The 18,121-nt window shown below is 47.4% G+C and overlaps 1 protein-coding gene across 1 annotated transcript in view; it reads left to right on the top strand.

Annotated features, from left to right (window-relative positions):
- The window catches only part of LOC130023332 (glutathione S-transferase C-terminal domain-containing protein-like), a 190,355-nt gene extending 177,938 nt beyond the window's left edge, over positions 1 to 12,417 (top strand). The window contains exon 6 of the mRNA XM_056113815.1: positions 12,191 to 12,417. Coding sequence (XP_055969790.1) covers positions 12,191 to 12,333 — 143 coding nt within the window. The 3' untranslated portion in view covers positions 12,334 to 12,417. The remainder of the gene's footprint in view (positions 1 to 12,190) is intronic.
- Positions 12,418 to 18,121: the final 5,704 nt, after the last annotated feature.

Raw genomic sequence — 18,121 nt, 5'->3', positions numbered from 1 at the left:
GAGGAGTCAGATGAAGAGGAGGCCCCCCTTAAGAGATTCAATGAGGAGTTAGGGGTTTGATGCAGGCACTCCTGAGGGGGTTCAGTGAAGACCTGGATCTTTGGAGGAGGCGCCCCTGAGGAGGCTATAGAGATGTCAGTTGTAAGATGAGGCGCTCCTTAGGAGATTCACTTACGAGTCCGATGTTTGCTGAAGGCCCTCTTTAGGAGATTCAATGAGGATTCCTTTGGTTGAGGAGGCGATTCATAGGAGGCTATAGAGGTCTCAGAGGGATGAGGAGGTGCGCCTTAGGAAATTTACTGAGCAATCTGATGGTTGGAGGATGCGCTCCTGAGTAGGCTGTAGAGGAGGTAGATGGAGGAGTAATCGCTCCTTTGTAGATTGACTGAGAAGACGAATGTTTCGTGGAGGTGCTCCTGAACAGGTTCGCAGAGGAGCTGGATGGATGGAGGAGGCACCCCTGAGGAGGCTATAGAGGAGTCAGATGAAGATGAGGCGCCCCTTTGGAGATTCAATGAGGATTCGGATGGTCAGAGGAGGCGATCCTGAGGAGGCTATAGAGGTCTCAGAGGGATGAGGAGGTGCGCCTTAGGAAATTTACTGAGCAATCTGATGGTTGGAGGAGGCGCTCCTGAGTAGGCTATAGAGGAGGTAGATGGAGGAGGAATCGCTCCTTAGTAGATTGAATGAGAAGACGAATGTTTCGCGGAGGTGGTCCTGTGCAGGTTTGCGGAGGAGCTGGATGGATGGAGGAGGCACCCCTGAGGAGGCTATAGAGGAGTCAGATGAAGATGAGGCGCCCCTTAGGAGATTGAATGAAGATTCGGATGTTTGATGGTGGCACTCCTGAGGGGGTTCAGTGAATTCCTGGATCTTTTAAGGAGGCCCCCCTGAGGAGGCTATAGAGATGTCAGTTGGATGATGAGGCGCTCCTTAGGAGATTCACTTACGAGTCAGATGTTTGCTGCATGCGCTCCTTAGGTGATTCGCTGAGGATTCGGACGGTCGGTGGAGGCGCTCCTTAGAAGGATATAGAGGACTCAGATTGATGAGGATGTGCTCTTTATGGTATTTACTGAGCAATGGGATGGCTCGAGGAGGCGCTCTGGAGACAGATGGAGGAGTAATCGCTCCTTAGTACATTCAATGAGGAGTCAGATGTTTGTGGGAGGCGCACGTGAGGATTTCGGTGAGGAGCTAGATGGTTGTAGGAGGCACTGCTGAGGAGGCTATGGAGGAGTCAGATGAAGAGGAGGCCCCCCTTAAGAGATTCAATGAGGAGTTAGGTGTTTGATACAGGCACTCCTGAGGGGGTTCAGTGAAGACCTGGATCTTTGGAGGAGGCGCCCCTGAGGAGGCTATAGAGATGTCAGTTGGAAGATGAGGCGCTCCTTAGGAGATTCACTTACGAGTCCGATGTTTGCTGAAGGCGCTCCATAGGAGATTCAATGAGGATTCCTTTGGTCGAGGAGGCGATCCTGAGGAGGCTATAGAGGTCTCAGAGGGATGAGGAGGTGCGCCTTAGGAAATTTACTGAGCAATCTGATGGTTGGAGGATGCGCTCCTGAGTAGGCTGTAGAGGAGGTAGATGGAGGAGTAATCGCTCCTTTGTAGATTGACTGAGAAGACGAATGTTTCGTGGAGGTGCTCCTGTGCAGGTTCGCAGAGGAGCTGGATGGATGGAGGAGGCACCCCTGAGGAGGCTATAGAGGAGTCAGATGAAGATGAGGCGCCCCTTTGGAGATTCAATGAGGATTCGGATGGTCAGAGGAGGCGATCCTGAGGAGGCTATAGAGGTCTCAGAGGGATGAGGAGGTGCGCCTTAGGAAATTTACTGAGCAATCTGATGGTTGGAGGATGCGCTCCTGAGTAGGCTATAGAGGAGGTAGATGGAGGAGGAATCGCTCCTTAGCAGATTGACTGAGAAGACGAATGTTTCGCGGAGGTGGTCCTGTGCAGGTTTGCGGAGGAGCTGGATGGATGGAGGAGGCACCCCTGAGGAGGCTATAGAGGAGTCAGATGAAGATGAGGCGCCCCTTAGGAGATTGAATGAAGATTCGGATGTTTGATGGTGGCACTCCTGAGGGGGTTCAGTGAATTCCTGGATCTTTTGAGGAGGCGCCCCTGAGGAGGCTATAGAGATGTCAGTTGGATGATGAGGCGCTCCTTAGGAGATTCACTTACGAGTCAGATGTTTGCTGCATGCGCTCCTTAGGTGATTCGCTGAGGATTCGGACGGTCGGAGGAGGCACTCCTTAGAAGGATATAGAGGACTCAGATTGATGAGGATGTGCTCTTTATGGTACTTACTGAGCAATGGGATGGCTCGAGGAGGCGCTCTGGAGACAGATGGAGGAGTAATCGCTCCTTAGTACATTCACTGAGGAGTCAGATGTTTGTGGGAGGCGCACGTGAGGATTTCGGTGAGGAGCTAGATGGTTGGAGGAGGCACTGCTGAGGAGGCTATGGAGGAGTCAGATGAAGAGGAGGCCCCCCTTAAGAGATTCAATGAGGAGTTAGGTGTTTGATGCAGGCACTCCTGAGGGGGTTCAGTGAAGACCTGGATCTTTGGAGGAGGCGCCCCTGAGGAGGTTATAGAGATGTCAGTTGGAAGATGAGGCGCTCCTTAGGAGATTCACTTACGAGTCCGATGTTTGCTGAAGGCCCTCTTTAGGAGATTCAATGAGGATTCCTTTGGTCGAGGAGGCGATCCTGAGGAGGCTATAGAGGTCTCAGAGGGATGAGGAGGTGCGCCTTAGGAAATTTACTGAGCAATCTGATGGTTGGAGGATGCGCTCCTGAGTAGGCTATAGAGGAGGTAGATGGAGGAGGAATCGCTCCTTAGTAGATTGACTTAGAAGACGAATGTTTCGCGGAGGTGCTCCTGTTCAGGTTTGCGGAGGAGCTGGATGGATGGAGGAGGCACCCCTGAGGAGGCTATAGAGGAGTCAGATGAAGATGAGGCGCCCCTTAGGAGATTGAATGAAGATTCGGATGTTTGATGGTGGCACTCCTGAGGGGGTTCAGTGAATTCCTGGGTCTTTTGAGGAGGCGCCCCTGAGGAGGCTATAGAGATGTCAGTTGGATGATGAGGCGCTCCTTAGGAGATTCACTTACGAGTCAGATGTTTGCTGCATGCTCTCCTTAGGTGATTCGATGAGGATTCGGACGGTCGGAGGAGGCGCTCCTTAGAAGGATATAGAGGACTCAGATTGATGAGGATGTGCTCTTTATAGTATTTACTGAGCAATGGGATGGCTCGAGGAGGCGCTCTGGAGACAGATGGAGGAGTAATCGCTCCTTAGTACATTCAATGAGGAGTCAGATGTTTGTGGGAGGCGCACGTGAGGATTTCGGTGAGGAGCTAGATGGTTGGAGGAGGCACTGCTGAGGAGGCTATGGAGGAGTCAGATGAAGAGGAGGCCCCCCTTAAGAGATTCAATGAGGAGTTAGGTGTTTGATGCAGGCACTCCTGAGGGGGTTCAGTGAAGACCTGGATCTTAGGAGGAGGCGCCCCTGAGGAGGCTATAGAGATGTCAGTTGGAAGATGAGGCGCTCCATAGGAGATTCACTTACGAGTCCGATGTTTGCTGAAGGCGCTCCATAGGAGATTCAATGAGGATTCCTTTGGTCGAGGAGGCGATCCTGAGGAGGCTATAGGGGTCTCAGAGGGATGAGGAGGTGCGCCTTAGGAAATTTACTTAGCAATCTGATGGCTGGAGGATGCGCTCCTGTGTAGGCTATATAGGAGGTAGATGGAGTAGCAATCGCTCCTTAGTATATTCACTGAGGAGAAGAATTTTTGGTGGAGGCTCTCCTGTGGAGGTTCGGTGAGGAGCTGCATGGTAGGAGGAGGCACTCCTGAGGAGGCTATAGAGGAGTCAGATGAAGATGAGGCGCCCCTTTGCAGATTCAATGAGGATTCGGATGGTCAGAGGAGGCGATCCTGAGGAGGCTATAGAGGTCTCAGAGGGATGAGGAGGTGCGCCTTAGGAAATTTACTGAGCAATCTGATGGTTGGAGGAGGCGCTCCTGAGTAGGCTATAGAGGAGGTAGATGGAGGAGGAATCGCTCCTTAGTAGATTGACTGAGAAGACGAATATTTCGCGGAGGTGGTCCTGTGCAGGTTTGCGGAGGAGCTGGATGGATGGAGGAGGCACCCCTGAGGAGGCTATAGAGGAGTCAGATGAAGATGAGGCGCCCCTTAGGAGATTGAATGAAGATTCGGATGTTTGATGGTGGCACTCCTGAGGGGGTTCAGTGAATTCCTGGATCTTTTGAGGAGGCGCCCCTGAGGAGGCTATAGAGATGTCAGTTGGATGATGAGGCGCTCCTTAGGAGATTCACTTACGAGTCAGATGTTTGCTGCATGCGCTCCTTAGGTGATTCGCTGAGGATTCGGAAGGTCGGAGGAGGCGCTCCTTAGAAGGATATAGAGGACTCAGATTGATGAGGATGTGCTCTTTATAGTATTTACTGAGCAATGGGATGGCTCGAGGAGGCGCTCTGGAGACAGATGGAGGAGTAATCGCTCCTTAGTACATTCACTGAGGAGTCAGATGTTTGTGGGAGGCGCACGTGAGGATTTCGGTGAGGAGCTAGATGGTTGGAGGAGGCACTGCTGAGGAGGCTATGGAGGAGTCAGATGAAGAGGAGGCCCCCCTTAAGAGATTCAATGAGGAGTTAGGTGTTTGATGCAGGCACTCCTGAGGGGGTTCAGTGAAGACCTGGATCTTTGGAGGAGGCGCCCCTGAGGAGGCTATAGAGATGTCAGTTGGAAGATGAGGCGCTCCTTAGGAGATTCACTTACGAGTCCGATGTTTGCTGAAGGCCCTCTTTAGGAGATTCAATGAGGATTCCTTTGGTCGAGGAGGCGATACTGAGGAGGCTATAGAGGTCTCAGAGGGATGAGGAGGTGCGCCTTAGGAAATTTACTGAGCAATCTGATGGTTGGAGGATGCGCTCCTGAGTAGGCTGTAGAGGAGGTAGATGGAGGAGTAATCGCTCCTTTGTAGATTGACTGAGAAGACGAATGTTTCGCGGAGGTGCTCCTGTGCAGGTTCGCAGAGGAGCTGGATGGATGGAGGAGGCACCCCTGAGGAGGCTATAGAGGAGTCAGATGAAGATGAGGCGCCCCTTTGGAGATTCAATGGGGATTCGGATGGTCAGAGGAGGCGATCCTGAGGAGGCTATAGAGGTCTCAGAGGGATGAGGAGGTGCGCCTTAGGAAATTTACTGAGCAATCTGATGGTTGGAGGATGCGCTCCTGAGTAGGCTATAGAGGAGGTAGATGGAGGAGGAATCGCTCCTTAGTAGATTGACTGAGAAGACGAATGTTTCGCGGAGGTGCTCCTGTGCAGGTTTGCGGAGGAGCTGGATGGATGGAGGAGGCACCCCTGAGGAGGCTATAGAGGAGTCAGATGAAGATGAGGCGCCCCTTTGGAGATTCAATGGGGATTCGGATGGTCAGAGGAGGCGATCCTGAGGAGGCTATAGAGGTCTCAGAGGGATGAGGAGGTGCGCCTTAGGAAATTTACTGAGCAATCTGATGGTTGGAGGATGCGCTCCTGAGTAGGCTATAGAGGAGGTAGATGGAGGAGGAATCGCTCCTTAGTAGATTGACTGAGAAGACGAATGTTTCGCGGAGGTGCTCCTGTGCAGGTTTGCGGAGGAGCTGGATGGATGGAGGAGGCACCCCTGAGGAGGCTATAGAGGAGTCAGATGAAGATGAGGCGCCCCTTAGGAGATTGAATGAAGATTCGGATGTTTGATGGTGGCACTCCTGAGGGGGTTCAGTGAATTCCTGCATCTTTTGAGGAGGCGCCCCTGAGGAGGCTATAGAGATGTCAGTTGGATGATGAGGCGCTCCTTAGGAGATTCACTTACGAGTCAGATGTTTGCTGCATGCGCTCCTTAGGTGATTCGCTGAGGATTCGGACGGTCGGAGGAGGCGCTCCTTAGAAGGATATAGAGGACTCAGATTGATGAGGATGTGCTCTTTATGACATTTACTGAGCAATCGGATGGCTCGAGGAGGCGCTCTGGAGACAGATGGAGGAGTAATCACTCCTTAGTACATTCACTGAGGAGTCAGATGTTTGTTGGAGGCGCACGTGAGGATTTCGGTGAGGAGCTAGATGGTAGGAGGAGGCACTGCTGAGGAGGCTATGGAGGAGTCAGATGAAGAGGAGGCCCCCCTTAGGAGATTCAATGAGGAGTTAGGTGTTTGATGCAGGCACTCCTGAGGGGGTTCAGTGAAGACCTGGATCTTTGGAGGAGTCGCCCCTGAGGAGGCTATAGAGATGTCTGTTGGAAGATGAGGCGCTCCATAGGAGATTCACTTACGAGTCCGATGTTTGCTGAAGGCGCTCCATAGGAGATTCAATGAGGATTCCTTTGATCGAGGAGGCGATCCTGAGGAGGCTATAGAGGTCTCAGAACGATGAGGAGGTGCGCCTTAGGAAATTTACTGAGCAATCTGATGGTTGTAGGAGGCACTCCTGAGTAGGCTATAGAGGAGGTAGATGGAGGAGGAATCGCTCCTTAGTAGATTCACTGAGGAGATGAATGTTTGGTGGAGGCGTTCCTGTGGAGGTTCGGTGAGGAGAACTTTCATTTTCTCTCAAGTATCTCTGTAAGTTTTACATATGGTATTTTATTGCTGTTCTGTTTTGTTCATATTTAATATTTATTAAATGCTTATAGGGAGAAGAGTTTACAGAGTATTCAAAAAAAAAAAAAGCACTCCTGTTTTCAAGTTCCTGAGGTACCCGGATAGTGGCAGATCTATGTGTATGTTATTTTCCTTTCCTATTTCTTTGTTTCTCATCCAAAACAGCAAGATATTATTTCAGTTTGATTTTTGTAAAAACCTTGTTAGTAAGCCTAGACATAGTTGCTAATTTCTAAATGCCAGACAAATGAGGACACCTTTTTCCTTTCATGTCTTTCCTTGAGCACTCGGGCATCTTCTTTGTACCATTCACTGTCAGAAGGTGACTAAGAAGGTTGGGAAATTAACCAGCAGTTTCATAGAGCAAGAGAAGTTTTGTAACCCTTGGGCTCTGATGGGAAAATAGTACAGTTCTTTACCTGAATAGCCCACCCTGCATGCAGCGGACCTAGGTTCCATCCCCGGCATCCCATCTGGTCCCCGAGTACCACCAGAAGTGATCCCTGAGTGCAGAGCCAGGAGCCATCCCTGAGCAATGCCCAGTGTGACAAAAAAAACCAAAAAATAAATAGAAATAAACCATTGGGCTTTTAGAACAGAGCTGTGGGAGTGGGCTCAAAGTGATCTGGGCACAGTGTAGAGAGTTTTGGTGCTTTGGTGGTGGTACTGGTGATTGAAGCAGAAGTCTTAATACTATTGTGAACCATGTGCTTCAATAATAAAATTTAACTTATTGTTTATAAGCTATATGGAATAGTTTCTAGAGAATATTAAACAAAAAACATGGTACAGTCTGTTATCTTTATTTAAAAATATGGAAAAGCGATTGTATTATTAAATGATTTTAAAAGATAATAGTACTTATATCCCCTGTGTTATGGTAATGAATGATTCGCTCCTTTAACATACTGAAAAGTGGGCCTGAAGCTCGCCTCATTACCAGTGGACCCAGGTTCACATTCTCAGCACCCCAGTGGCCCCCTGGGCCTAGCCAAAAGGCAAATCAATAAAATACTGAGGGACCTCAGAGAGCACAGTTAACTGAAGCACATGCTTGTGCAAGGAGGGTTAGTTAGGTTTAGTCCCCGGTGTTGCATACATCCCCTGGGCACGCAACCAGGTATAGGCCCTGCGCACTCCCAGGTATAGCCAAAAGACAGAAAAATAGAAGTTCACTAAAAAGTGAGCAAGAAGCATTAAAAAGTGACCTTTGATTTAAAATTGTTAGAATAGTAAAAGAATTTAGAATATCAAAGGAATTTTGGAACATTGAAGATTTTATAAAATTCTGGGCACACTGGTAGTTCAAATATGCGCCTGGGTTGCATGTGTAGTTTTCAATGGTTTTTTACTCTTCAACCATAAGTACCCTAGCACCCTGTTACTGCTTCCATGGTGAATGCCTCTTCAAGTGTGCCATCTAGCGTCAAGTTTGGTGCTATGATTTATGGATTAAAATTCCCCCTAGGGGGGATGGGGGTGGGAGGGATACTGGGATCTGTGGTGGTGGGAAATGGGCACTGGTGGAGGGATGGGTATTTGATCATTGCATAATTGAAACCCAAGCACAAAAATTTGTAAGTCTGCAACTGTACCTCATGATGTCTCACTATTAAAAAATTTTTTAATAAAAAATAAAATGAAATGAAATTCCCCCTAGAAAAATTTTTATATCAATTTAAATTTTTAATAACAGACACATGTGTTAAGGAATGTGATTTGAAAATGCCCACCACCACCCCCCAATAATTGTGTATTGTTGCATCTGTAAAATAAGCAAAGCCTGTGTGTTTCTGATAAATCTATTCAATAAGAGCTTCGTGATAATATGTACATACCTGTTGAAAAAGATATTAAGGGCATTCAGGTAGGAAAGGAAGAAATCAAGCTCTCACTATTCGCAGATGATATGATACTCTACTTAGAGAACCCAATAACTTCCACCAAAAAACTCCTAGAAACAATAGACTCGTATAGTAAAGTTGCAGGTTATAAAATCAATACCCAAAAGTCCATGGCTTTCCTATACGCAAACAGTGAGAGAGAAGAAAGCAACATGAAAAAAACAATCCCATTCACAATTGTGCCCCAGAAAATCAAGTACCTAGGAATCAGCTTAACTAAGGAAGTAAAGGACCTGTACAAAGAAAACTACAAAACGCTACTTCAGGAAATAAAAGAGGACATGAGGAAATGGAAAGATATCCCCTGCTCATGGGTCGGGAGACTTAACATTGTCAAAATGGCAATACTACCGAAAGCATTGTATAAATTCAATGCAATCCCTATAAGGATACCCATGACATTCTTCAAAGAAATGGAGCAAACACTCTTGAAATTTATATGGAACAAAAAGCCCCCACGAATAGCTAAAGCAATTCTTGGGAAAAAGAAAATGGGAGGAATCAACCTCCTGAACTTCAAACTGTACTACAAAGCAGTAATAATTAAAACAGCATGGTACTGGAACAAAGGCAGAACTGCAGACCAATGGAACAGGGTTGAATACACTGACATCTCTCCTCAATCATATGCTCATCTAATCTTTGATAAAGGTGCAAGTAATGTGAAGTGGAGTAAGGAAAGCCTCTTTAATAAATTGTGTTGGCATCACTGGACGGCTACATGCAAAAAAATAGGCTCAGAACTCTGCCTAACACCATGTACAAAAGTAAGATCAAAATGGATTAAAGACCTCAACATCAGACCAGAAACCATAAGGTACATTGAAGATAAAGTTGGCAAAACCCTCCATGACATTGAAGCTAATGGTATCTTCAAAGATGCCACGCCACTGGCCGAGCAAGTGAAAACAGAGATAGATAAATGGGACTATCTTAAACTAAGAAGCTTCTGCACCTCCAAAGAAACACTGACCAAAATACAAAGACAGTCTACAGAATGGGAAAGGATATTCACCGAATACACATCTGACAAGGGGTTGATATCCAGGATATACAAAATACTGGTTAAACTCCACAAGAAGAAAACATCCAACCCCATCCAAAAATGGGGCAATGAAATGAACAGAAACTTTCTCAAAGAAGAAATCCGAATGGCAAAAAAGCACATGAGAAAATGCTCTACATCATTAATCATCAGGGAGATGCAGATCAAAACCACAATGAGATACCATCTCACACCTCAGAGACTGGCCCACATTCAAAAGAACAAAAGCAACCGATGCTGGCGTGGATGTGGCGAGAAAGGGACACTCCTTCACTGTTGGTGGGAATGTCCACTGGTTCAGCCCTTCTGGAAAACAGGATGGACGATTCTCAAAAAATTAGAAATTGAGATCCCATTTGACCCAGCAATACCACTCCTGGGAATATATCCCAGAGAGACAAAAATGTATAGTCGAAGTGACATCTGCACTTGTTTGTTCATTGCAGCACTCTTTACAATAGCCAGAAACTGGAAGAAACCTGAATGCCCAAGAACAGACGACTGGTTAAAGAAACTTTGGTACATCTACACAATGGAGTACTATGTAGCTCTTAGAAAAGATGAAGTCATGAACTTTACATACAAGTGGTACAATATGGAAAGTATCATGCTAAGCGAAATGAGTCAGAAAGAGAGGGATAGACATAGAAAGATTGCATTCATCTGGGGGATATAAAGTAACAAAGTATGAGATTAATACCCAAGAATAGCTGAGATCAGCACCAGGAGGATTACTCCATAACTTAGAGGCCAGCCGGGTATCCTAGAGGAAAGGGCAGTTCAGATAGAGAAGGGAGCACCAAATAAAGGATGTTTGGAGGATCCTCCCAGGAGGGGAGATGCATGTCGAAAGTAGACTATGGACTGAACATGTTTGCCACTCAATGCCTCTTTTGCAGACCACAACACCCAAAAGGAGAGAGAGAACACAGGGGATTGCCCTGCCACAGAGACAGGGGGGATGGGGGGATGGGGGTGGGAGGGATATTATCCATGGTGGTGGAAAATGGGCACTGGTGGAGGGATGGGTATCTGATCATTGTATAATTGAAACCAAATCACAAAAAATTGTAAATCTACAACTTTAAAATAAAATAAAGGGAAAAAAAATAAAATAAAATAAAAATAAAAATTTAAAAAAAAATGTACATACCTGTAACAGGCCCTTAGGTGGAACATGAACAAAGCACACCTTTCCAAGGGGGGTGGGGCTTAGAGTTTGAAACTTGAATCCAGTAGCCTTGGAAGATGGATATTTGAGGAAATGTCTGAAAATGTTGAAGGGGTTCTGGGCAGGACACATCAAGGCCCAGGGCGGGAATATGAGCAGACATTCAGGGAAGAGGAATCTGTTGGCTGGGTTAGGAACCTCGTGGAGGAGTCCGTTCTAGAGCTGTGTTGGCTGCTGGAGGAACTTGGCCTTTTCTCTGAGGGGTGGAAGGTTCAAGCAGACTCGTGAGTGATGAGAGCTTCATTTTTGACAGAACCATCCTCGCTGTTGTGTTGAGAACAGACCAGAATGGAGCGGGGAGGGCAGCAGGCTTGGGAGGACGCTTCTGTAGCTGGCAGGACTGGTTCTTGATTCACAGAGGTAACCATGGCGATGCTGTGCACGGCCAGGTGCTTGGAGACACTGCAATGGAACCCGAGCAGGCGCTGGGGGCATTGGTGGTGGAATATGGGGGGAGACCGGGGGGGGGGGTTCTCCTCCTGGGCCTCTGAAGTGCTGTTAGCTGGGCAGAGGATGCAGGAAAGTCGGGTTTAGGGGCTAGGGAGAAGAAGCTTGATATTTTGCATGTGTAAGGTAGCTTAAGCCTCAGTCTCTTCAGTTGGGGGGCGATTCAGTCCATGGTGGGGAACCCCTTTGGTCTGGCAGGAATGAGGTCATGCAGGGCAGGCAGGAGGCAGCGGACACAGGTACTGGGGGTCGTCACACTTTCACAGGCTCTCAGTGTTCTCGGCTAGCAAGTTTCCATCCTGGGCATCTCGTGTTCTTGTCTCTCCGTTGTGCAGATGACTGAATGCTCCTTTTAGGGGCTCCCTGGCAGTCATTAACCAATCAGGCAGAAATACTTGTCTTTTCTGGTTTTCTCTATTGGCCACTTTTGGAGATCCGTGGTCTGTGGCTCCTGGTGTGGCAGGTTGCAGGTGTGTGCTCACGCAGTGTGTGCTCTGCCTTCAACTGCCTCCCTGGAATTTTTCTTTTCCAGGGCTTGGGACCCTGGCGGTCACTCCCAGTGATTCTCAGCCAACTGGTGGCCGTTGTTTCTGTGCTGGGGCCATCACAGCACTCAGGGAGTCTCCAGGGATGGCCTCATGCCGCATGAGGCCTCCGCATCTACACCCCCTCTGGGGTGCTGGGAGCCATAGCAGCAACCTAATCCCACTACTGCTCCCTGACCCAGAAGGACTTTTGGGGGGAAAATTCTATGGAGACCAGGAACACATTTTGTAGAGTCTAATCTCTTACAAATACTAGCATAAGTTTTAGAAAGACTCCCTTCTCTCAGCTTCTAAGTTAACGTATCAGAGCCCCATGTCTCAGTGTGTTTCTTCCCTGCTTCTCAGATGCCCCCATGCAAGGAGAAGATGAAAGGCATCAGGAAGCATCCTCCCGCAGAGTGCCTCTACCTCAGCTTCTCCCACCAGTCCGAGGGCTGCGTCTTCCCACTGCACACAGCCGTGAGCTTGTTCCTCTTGGCCTACTGTGACTGCAAAGTCTTTAAGGTTTACTTGGTTCTCACCGAAGACAGTGAGGACCTTTCACGGCCCAAAAGTCCCCTGGCCCAGGGTGTTCAAACCCATGTCATCTCACGGCACGAGCTGCCCCCCATAGTCCAGAACTGCCATTTGCCTGCAGTGGTGGAAAAACCTGACAATTTCTGTAGAGCTGGACTTGCTGTTGTGCTAAGACACATAATCCAAACGTCCTACGACATGGACCCCTCAAGGAAGGAGATCCTGGAGCTTCTGGGCTTCAAGAAGACCTGCCTGAAAGCATGTGCTGAAGTGAGTCTGGGGCTCCTTCCTTCCTTCCTCCCTCCCTTCCTTCCTTCCTTCCTTCCTTCCTTCCTTCCTTCCTTCCTTCCTTAATTCTGTGATGCACAGGGGTTACTCCTGGCTTTGCACTCAGGAATTACTCCTCGTGGTGCTCAGGGGACCATATGGGATGCTGGGAATCAAACCCTGGTCGGCCGCATGCAAGACAAATGCCCTACCAGCTGTGCTATCGCTCCAGCCCCAGGTAGGGGTCTCTTTCTGTTTCATAAAGCTGTGAGGAGCGGTCACCTTCCTGGTCACCTTCCCAGGGACTTTTATTTGAGCTGTGTGGAGACATCAAACTAGCCTTTTGTCTCAGCCAGCATTTCAGTGTAGTGTTGAATGTAACATTGAAGATAAAATCTGTGAGCTTTGGAAATATGTTCTGGAGGATGGCTTTTTGTCTTAGTTACTTTGAGAGTTGTTAAAGGCTGTTAATAGCCTTTGGAAAGCTGCTGTCCTAGGGGTTGGGTGCTGCCCTAGAAAGTTCCGGGAAGGAGGAAAGCCCCTTGGGACCCGGGTCAGGAACAGAGCCTGCATTTTTAGATAACCACTGCCCGTGTCCCGAAGTGGCTGCGGTGGCCTGCCCGCTCCTTCCCAGGGACGGCTGGCCTGCAGACCCCAGGGAAGCCGCTGTCTTTCCCCACCCCCCCCACCCACCCAGAACCCCTTTCAGGGCGGGTTTTGTGTTGCAGGTCAGCCAGTGGACGCGACTCTGTGAGCTCACCGTCCCCCTGGCCATTGAGAGTTTCCTGCAGGGGTCCCCACAGCCCCTGAGCATCCCCACCGAGCTGCAGCAGCTGGAGCGGAAGCTGAGGGAGCCAGTGCGGGTGCACAACGACGACAAGCTGCGGCGGCAGAAGCTGAAGCAGCAGCAGGCCGAGGGCCCCTGTCCCGCCCAGCCCCAGCACCCCGGCGCGGCCCCCAACCTGGAGCTGCAGGTGGCCTTCTCCAAGCTGGGGGTGCAGGAGGAGCCGGCCGCTGCCAGGAGGGAGCCGCCCCACGTCCGCAAGGCCCGGGCCTCGGAGCTGCCCCCGCTGGAGCACGTGTTCGCCGAGGGCCTGTACTTCACGCTGGCCGACATCGTGCTCCTGCCTTGTGTCCACCTCTTCCTGGTAAGGCCAGCCCTTCCCGAGCCCCGCCCCTCCTCTTATCTGCAGGCAGTGGTTGGGAGCACCGAGCCCCCAACTGTGCGAGGGACAAGTGCCCACCTGTGAGGCACGGGGACAGCGTCCCCACATAGAGAGCTGGAGAAAGGCCAACAAGGAGGAAGCCTCGCTCAATTTAGGACAGTGTTAGCAACTCTTATGATCATTTAGTTTCAAATTGTTTCAAATATGATTCCCTTCTCATATTAGAGGGCCCAGGGTTAAAATGCTAAAACAAAACATTAATAGTCAGAATAACTTGACAGTGAAATGGGGTGAAAAAGAAAGATGTAACAATGGTTTAGATACACTAATGATTTGTTTCTACTTTCGTAGAGTACCCCCCACCCCATCCTAGCTGCACCTGATGGGCATTCCCCGCGTGTGAGAGATGGGGGCGGGGGGGGGGGGGGGTGCCTGACAGTGCTCTGGGCACCTGGGATCCTCTGGGCTCCAGGGATCACACTCCTACCTGCCGGGCGTTTGCTCTAGTTCTACCACTTACGCTCTCAGCCCAGCTCCCTAGATATTCTGGATTTTGGGGAGGGGGCCACTGCTCATGATTTTCTGCCTAACCAGCTTTGGGTTCAGGGAGAGGCAGATGGCACCTGGGACTGTGTTTTCCTCCCCACCCCGCATTGATGTTAAATGTCACATGTATTCATATTCTGTTATCTCTGGAGTGGGGTGGGGAGAAACATTGATTCTCTTTTCTAGACAAATGATTAACAATGTTCTTGTTCCTGACTCTCTTCTTTATTAACTCAGTTCACAGAGGGGTCACTGATACCTGTCATGAAATACTGTTGGTCTTCTTCATGATTTCTTTAGTTTACTATGTTCATGTCTAATTTAAAGAAAATTGGATCAAAGTGACACATCTATTGACTCATTAAATATGAATTATATAGTTATCTAGTCACAACTTAGTTTCAAAAGGAAGAAAAGATGCTATGTGCATGTAATAAATAATAAAAGATTGCTACTAAGAGGACTTGAGAAACGGAGAAAATGAGAACATTTCTTAATTATTTACTTTGGTTTAACCTTTATTTGCGTAGTATATAATCTATTCCTGGGCAATTAAAATTTTTGGGTGAAAATTTGGTGAAACTTTTGACATCTCAGAATGTCATTTAGATGATTTTCAGACTTTTTAACGCTCACAATAAATCATGCATTTTCTAAGTCATCAACGTACAAGTAAATATTTTTATGTTGGTGTGAAGGTATGGAGACTGAGATGTTACATGAGATTTCTAGGTATGAGTAAATTACCTGCGGCTGCAGGATCAGGAGGAGGCTCAGGGATGGTGAGCGTCCCAGGGTCCTAGAGGACGCCTGGAGCGCGTATGTGGGCAAAGCCAAGTCCTGAGTTCGAATAATGACTGACCTGGGGGAGGAAGAAGACCAGGCACAGTGTTGGGGACAAACAGGAAGAGACTCAGGGATGGTGAGCATCCCAGGGTTCACGTAAATATCTTTATAGTATGTTTATAAGTACTTAAAAAGTAAACCATCTTTCTCTACATGCTTAATATTTTTTTTGTAGGAGTACTGCTATTTATTCAGCCACTGATTAGCTGATTGAATTGGGCATGAACTCCACCTTAATTTTTTTATTTATTTTTTTCTTTTTATATTTATTTTTTGAATCACTTGTGGGAAAAGTTACTAAGCTTTCAGGTTTAAGTCTTGGTCATACAATGATCAAACACCTTTCCCTTCACCAGTACTCATTTTTCACCACCAAGAACCCCAGTATACCCCCCCACCCCTCCAAATGTCTGTGAGGCAGATGATTTCTACTTAACTCTTCTCTACATTGATTACATTCATTATTTCAACAAGAGATGTACCATTATTGTTTAGAATTTCCCCCCAAACAATCAGAATTGCTGAAAAGACATTGTGAAATATTTTGTTTTCTATAGCAGGTTATGTACATGCTTAATATTTTAGTAGGTTTTTTTTTCATTAAAAAACATTAATTTTATAGCCTTTGATCATATACAGTAGTTTGAAAAATGCTCACTGGGGGATGTTCTTTGATGACATTTTCTTGCTTATTGATTCAAAGAGTGTATTTGTATGGTAGTATTTTGAATATTTCCGCATATAAGAAGTTAGATATAAAGCCTGTCCATATAAACAATTTCTTGTGCTTACTTAACCTTGAAAGTCCAGTTAAAATAAATTGTTCATGTGTGTTAATTTTTCTGTTTTTTTCGAGCTCCTTAGGCTATAATTATTGCTAGATATTTTTGTAGAGATTATCTGTGGTTTGACCTTTTTACTTATCTGTTCATAATCATGTCATAAAATGGTTGTAACATTATAAGTGTTCCCATGGAAACAGCATTCAGTGTCTTGATAAGCAAGAACAGTCTTTTAAAAAAAACTGAGGTTAAAAAACAAAACAAAACTGAGGTTTGGTGGGAATGCCAGGAGAAGTCGTCTGATCATGAGAAGCAAAACTGCATCTATATCAGGAGCAATAGTTTAGCTCTTTCTAGTTTGAAGAGTAAAAATCTTAATTTAAGCGCTGCATAATGATAAAAAAATACCATTTTGAGTGTAGCAAATCACAAATCATGTTTGTGATTCCACTTACATGAAATTCTGGGAAAGGAGAATTGATCCAGAACTGTCAGCCATGCTGTACACAGCTGAGCCAGGAGCAGATTGAACAGTTACAGAGGCACTCTTCACGGTGGTCTACAGGCTCGGGAGCTGCATTCTGGGGCCAGCTACCCAAGGTTGATGCTGAAGATAGGTCCGCTGCCCCATGAGCACCCCAGAACCCCCAATACCGTCCCGCCAAGCTTTTCCCAAAAGGGAGAGACTTGATTGCATTCCAGAGTGCAGGGAAGGTTGGAGCAGTGCTCAGATCTACACCCCTGTCCCTTCGCTGGAGAAACTTTTGATGGGTAGAAAGGTTAGAACATCTGTTTCTTCTTTCTTTGATTTTGAGTCCACACCTGGTGGCGCTTGGGGCTACTCCCAGCTTTGTGCTCGGGGTGCTCTGAGAACTGCAAGCCCGCAAGCCTGCGCTTGGCTATTGAGCTTTCCCTCTGTCCTGACCCCGTCCTGTTTTCTAAGAATCAGGACATGGTTTTCAGGACAGATACGATGAGAACTCAAAAGCATCAGATCGTTTGGCATCCTGAATGAACACTGATAGTTTTTTTGAGTGCTTCCCCCGAAAGCATAAATTATAATAGGTCTTCAAGCTCTGCTATCTGCTCAGAAGCCAGAGGCAAGAAGGAACGAAGAGATTTGTGTGTTTCAGCTTGTTCTTTCCAAAAAATGTTATGACAAATTTATGTCTCTGCAAAGCAGATACTGCAGAGAATGATAGTGTTACCATCCTTTGTCCAAGCCAGTTTAGCAGGTGCAGGTAGTGCTTGTTCTTCAGGGCCGGGGGGCCAGGCTTACTGTTTGAACCTGCACTTAAAATACACGAGTTATACAGAGTGTGAAGTCATCTCACTGTTGCTATTTGTCGGCAAGCAAAAACTATATAGTCATGTGTCCTGTTATCCCTAATGTGTGTTGCTCCCGCCTAGGTCACCATCTGTAAGAAGCTTTCTGAGAAGCTGGTGGAATTCCCACTGCTGACTGCATGGTACCAGCGGGTTCAGGAGGTGCCACGCGTGAAAACAGCAGCTTCTCAGTGCGGGATCCATTTCCTCCACTTGCCGGAGTCGCTGTCCTCTGCACAGGAGCAGCACCCCGAGTTTGTGGAGACCCTGGGTGCAGAGGAACCAGAGGAGCAAAGTGAGCCTCCGTTTATAGGCGGGCCGAGACCAACGATGACAAAGTTAAGGGTATGTGAATATGCACAATTTGGGTTCAGATTTTTCATGGGACATTGCAATCTACTGAGCTTGTAGGCATTTGTCAACTTTTGTTGTTGTGTTTTTTTTTTTGTTATTGGAGCAATACCATACAGTGCTCAGGAGCACCTTGCCCACGTGGTACTTGGCAAAGCAGTCTTAACCCTGAAACCGAGTCCTTCAAGAGGACACAGGGATTTCTCAGCGGCTGGGACTGGGGAGCTCCCAGGGGACAGCATCTGATGGCCTGGATTCCCAGCATTTAGCTCACTAGCACTGGTCTTCAGTAAGTCACTTCACAGCTCAGAACTTTAGAATAACAGACATTTAGGTTTTTCTGTGACATCTTAGTGTAACTCTTAGGTTGGACAAAAGATGACTGGGACATTTTACCCAGTTTTTCATTTTTTTTAATTTATTTTTTTTAAAGTTTTGAAGCTTATTATAATGAGTAGATGCGGCCCTTTCGGTGG

This window comes from Sorex fumeus, unplaced genomic scaffold (assembly GCF_029834395.1).
Source record: "Sorex fumeus unplaced genomic scaffold, SorFum_2.1 ptg000024l, whole genome shotgun sequence".
Taxonomy (NCBI): Eukaryota; Metazoa; Chordata; class Mammalia; order Eulipotyphla; family Soricidae; genus Sorex; species Sorex fumeus.
This window is presented reverse-complemented; position numbering and strand designations above follow the sequence as displayed.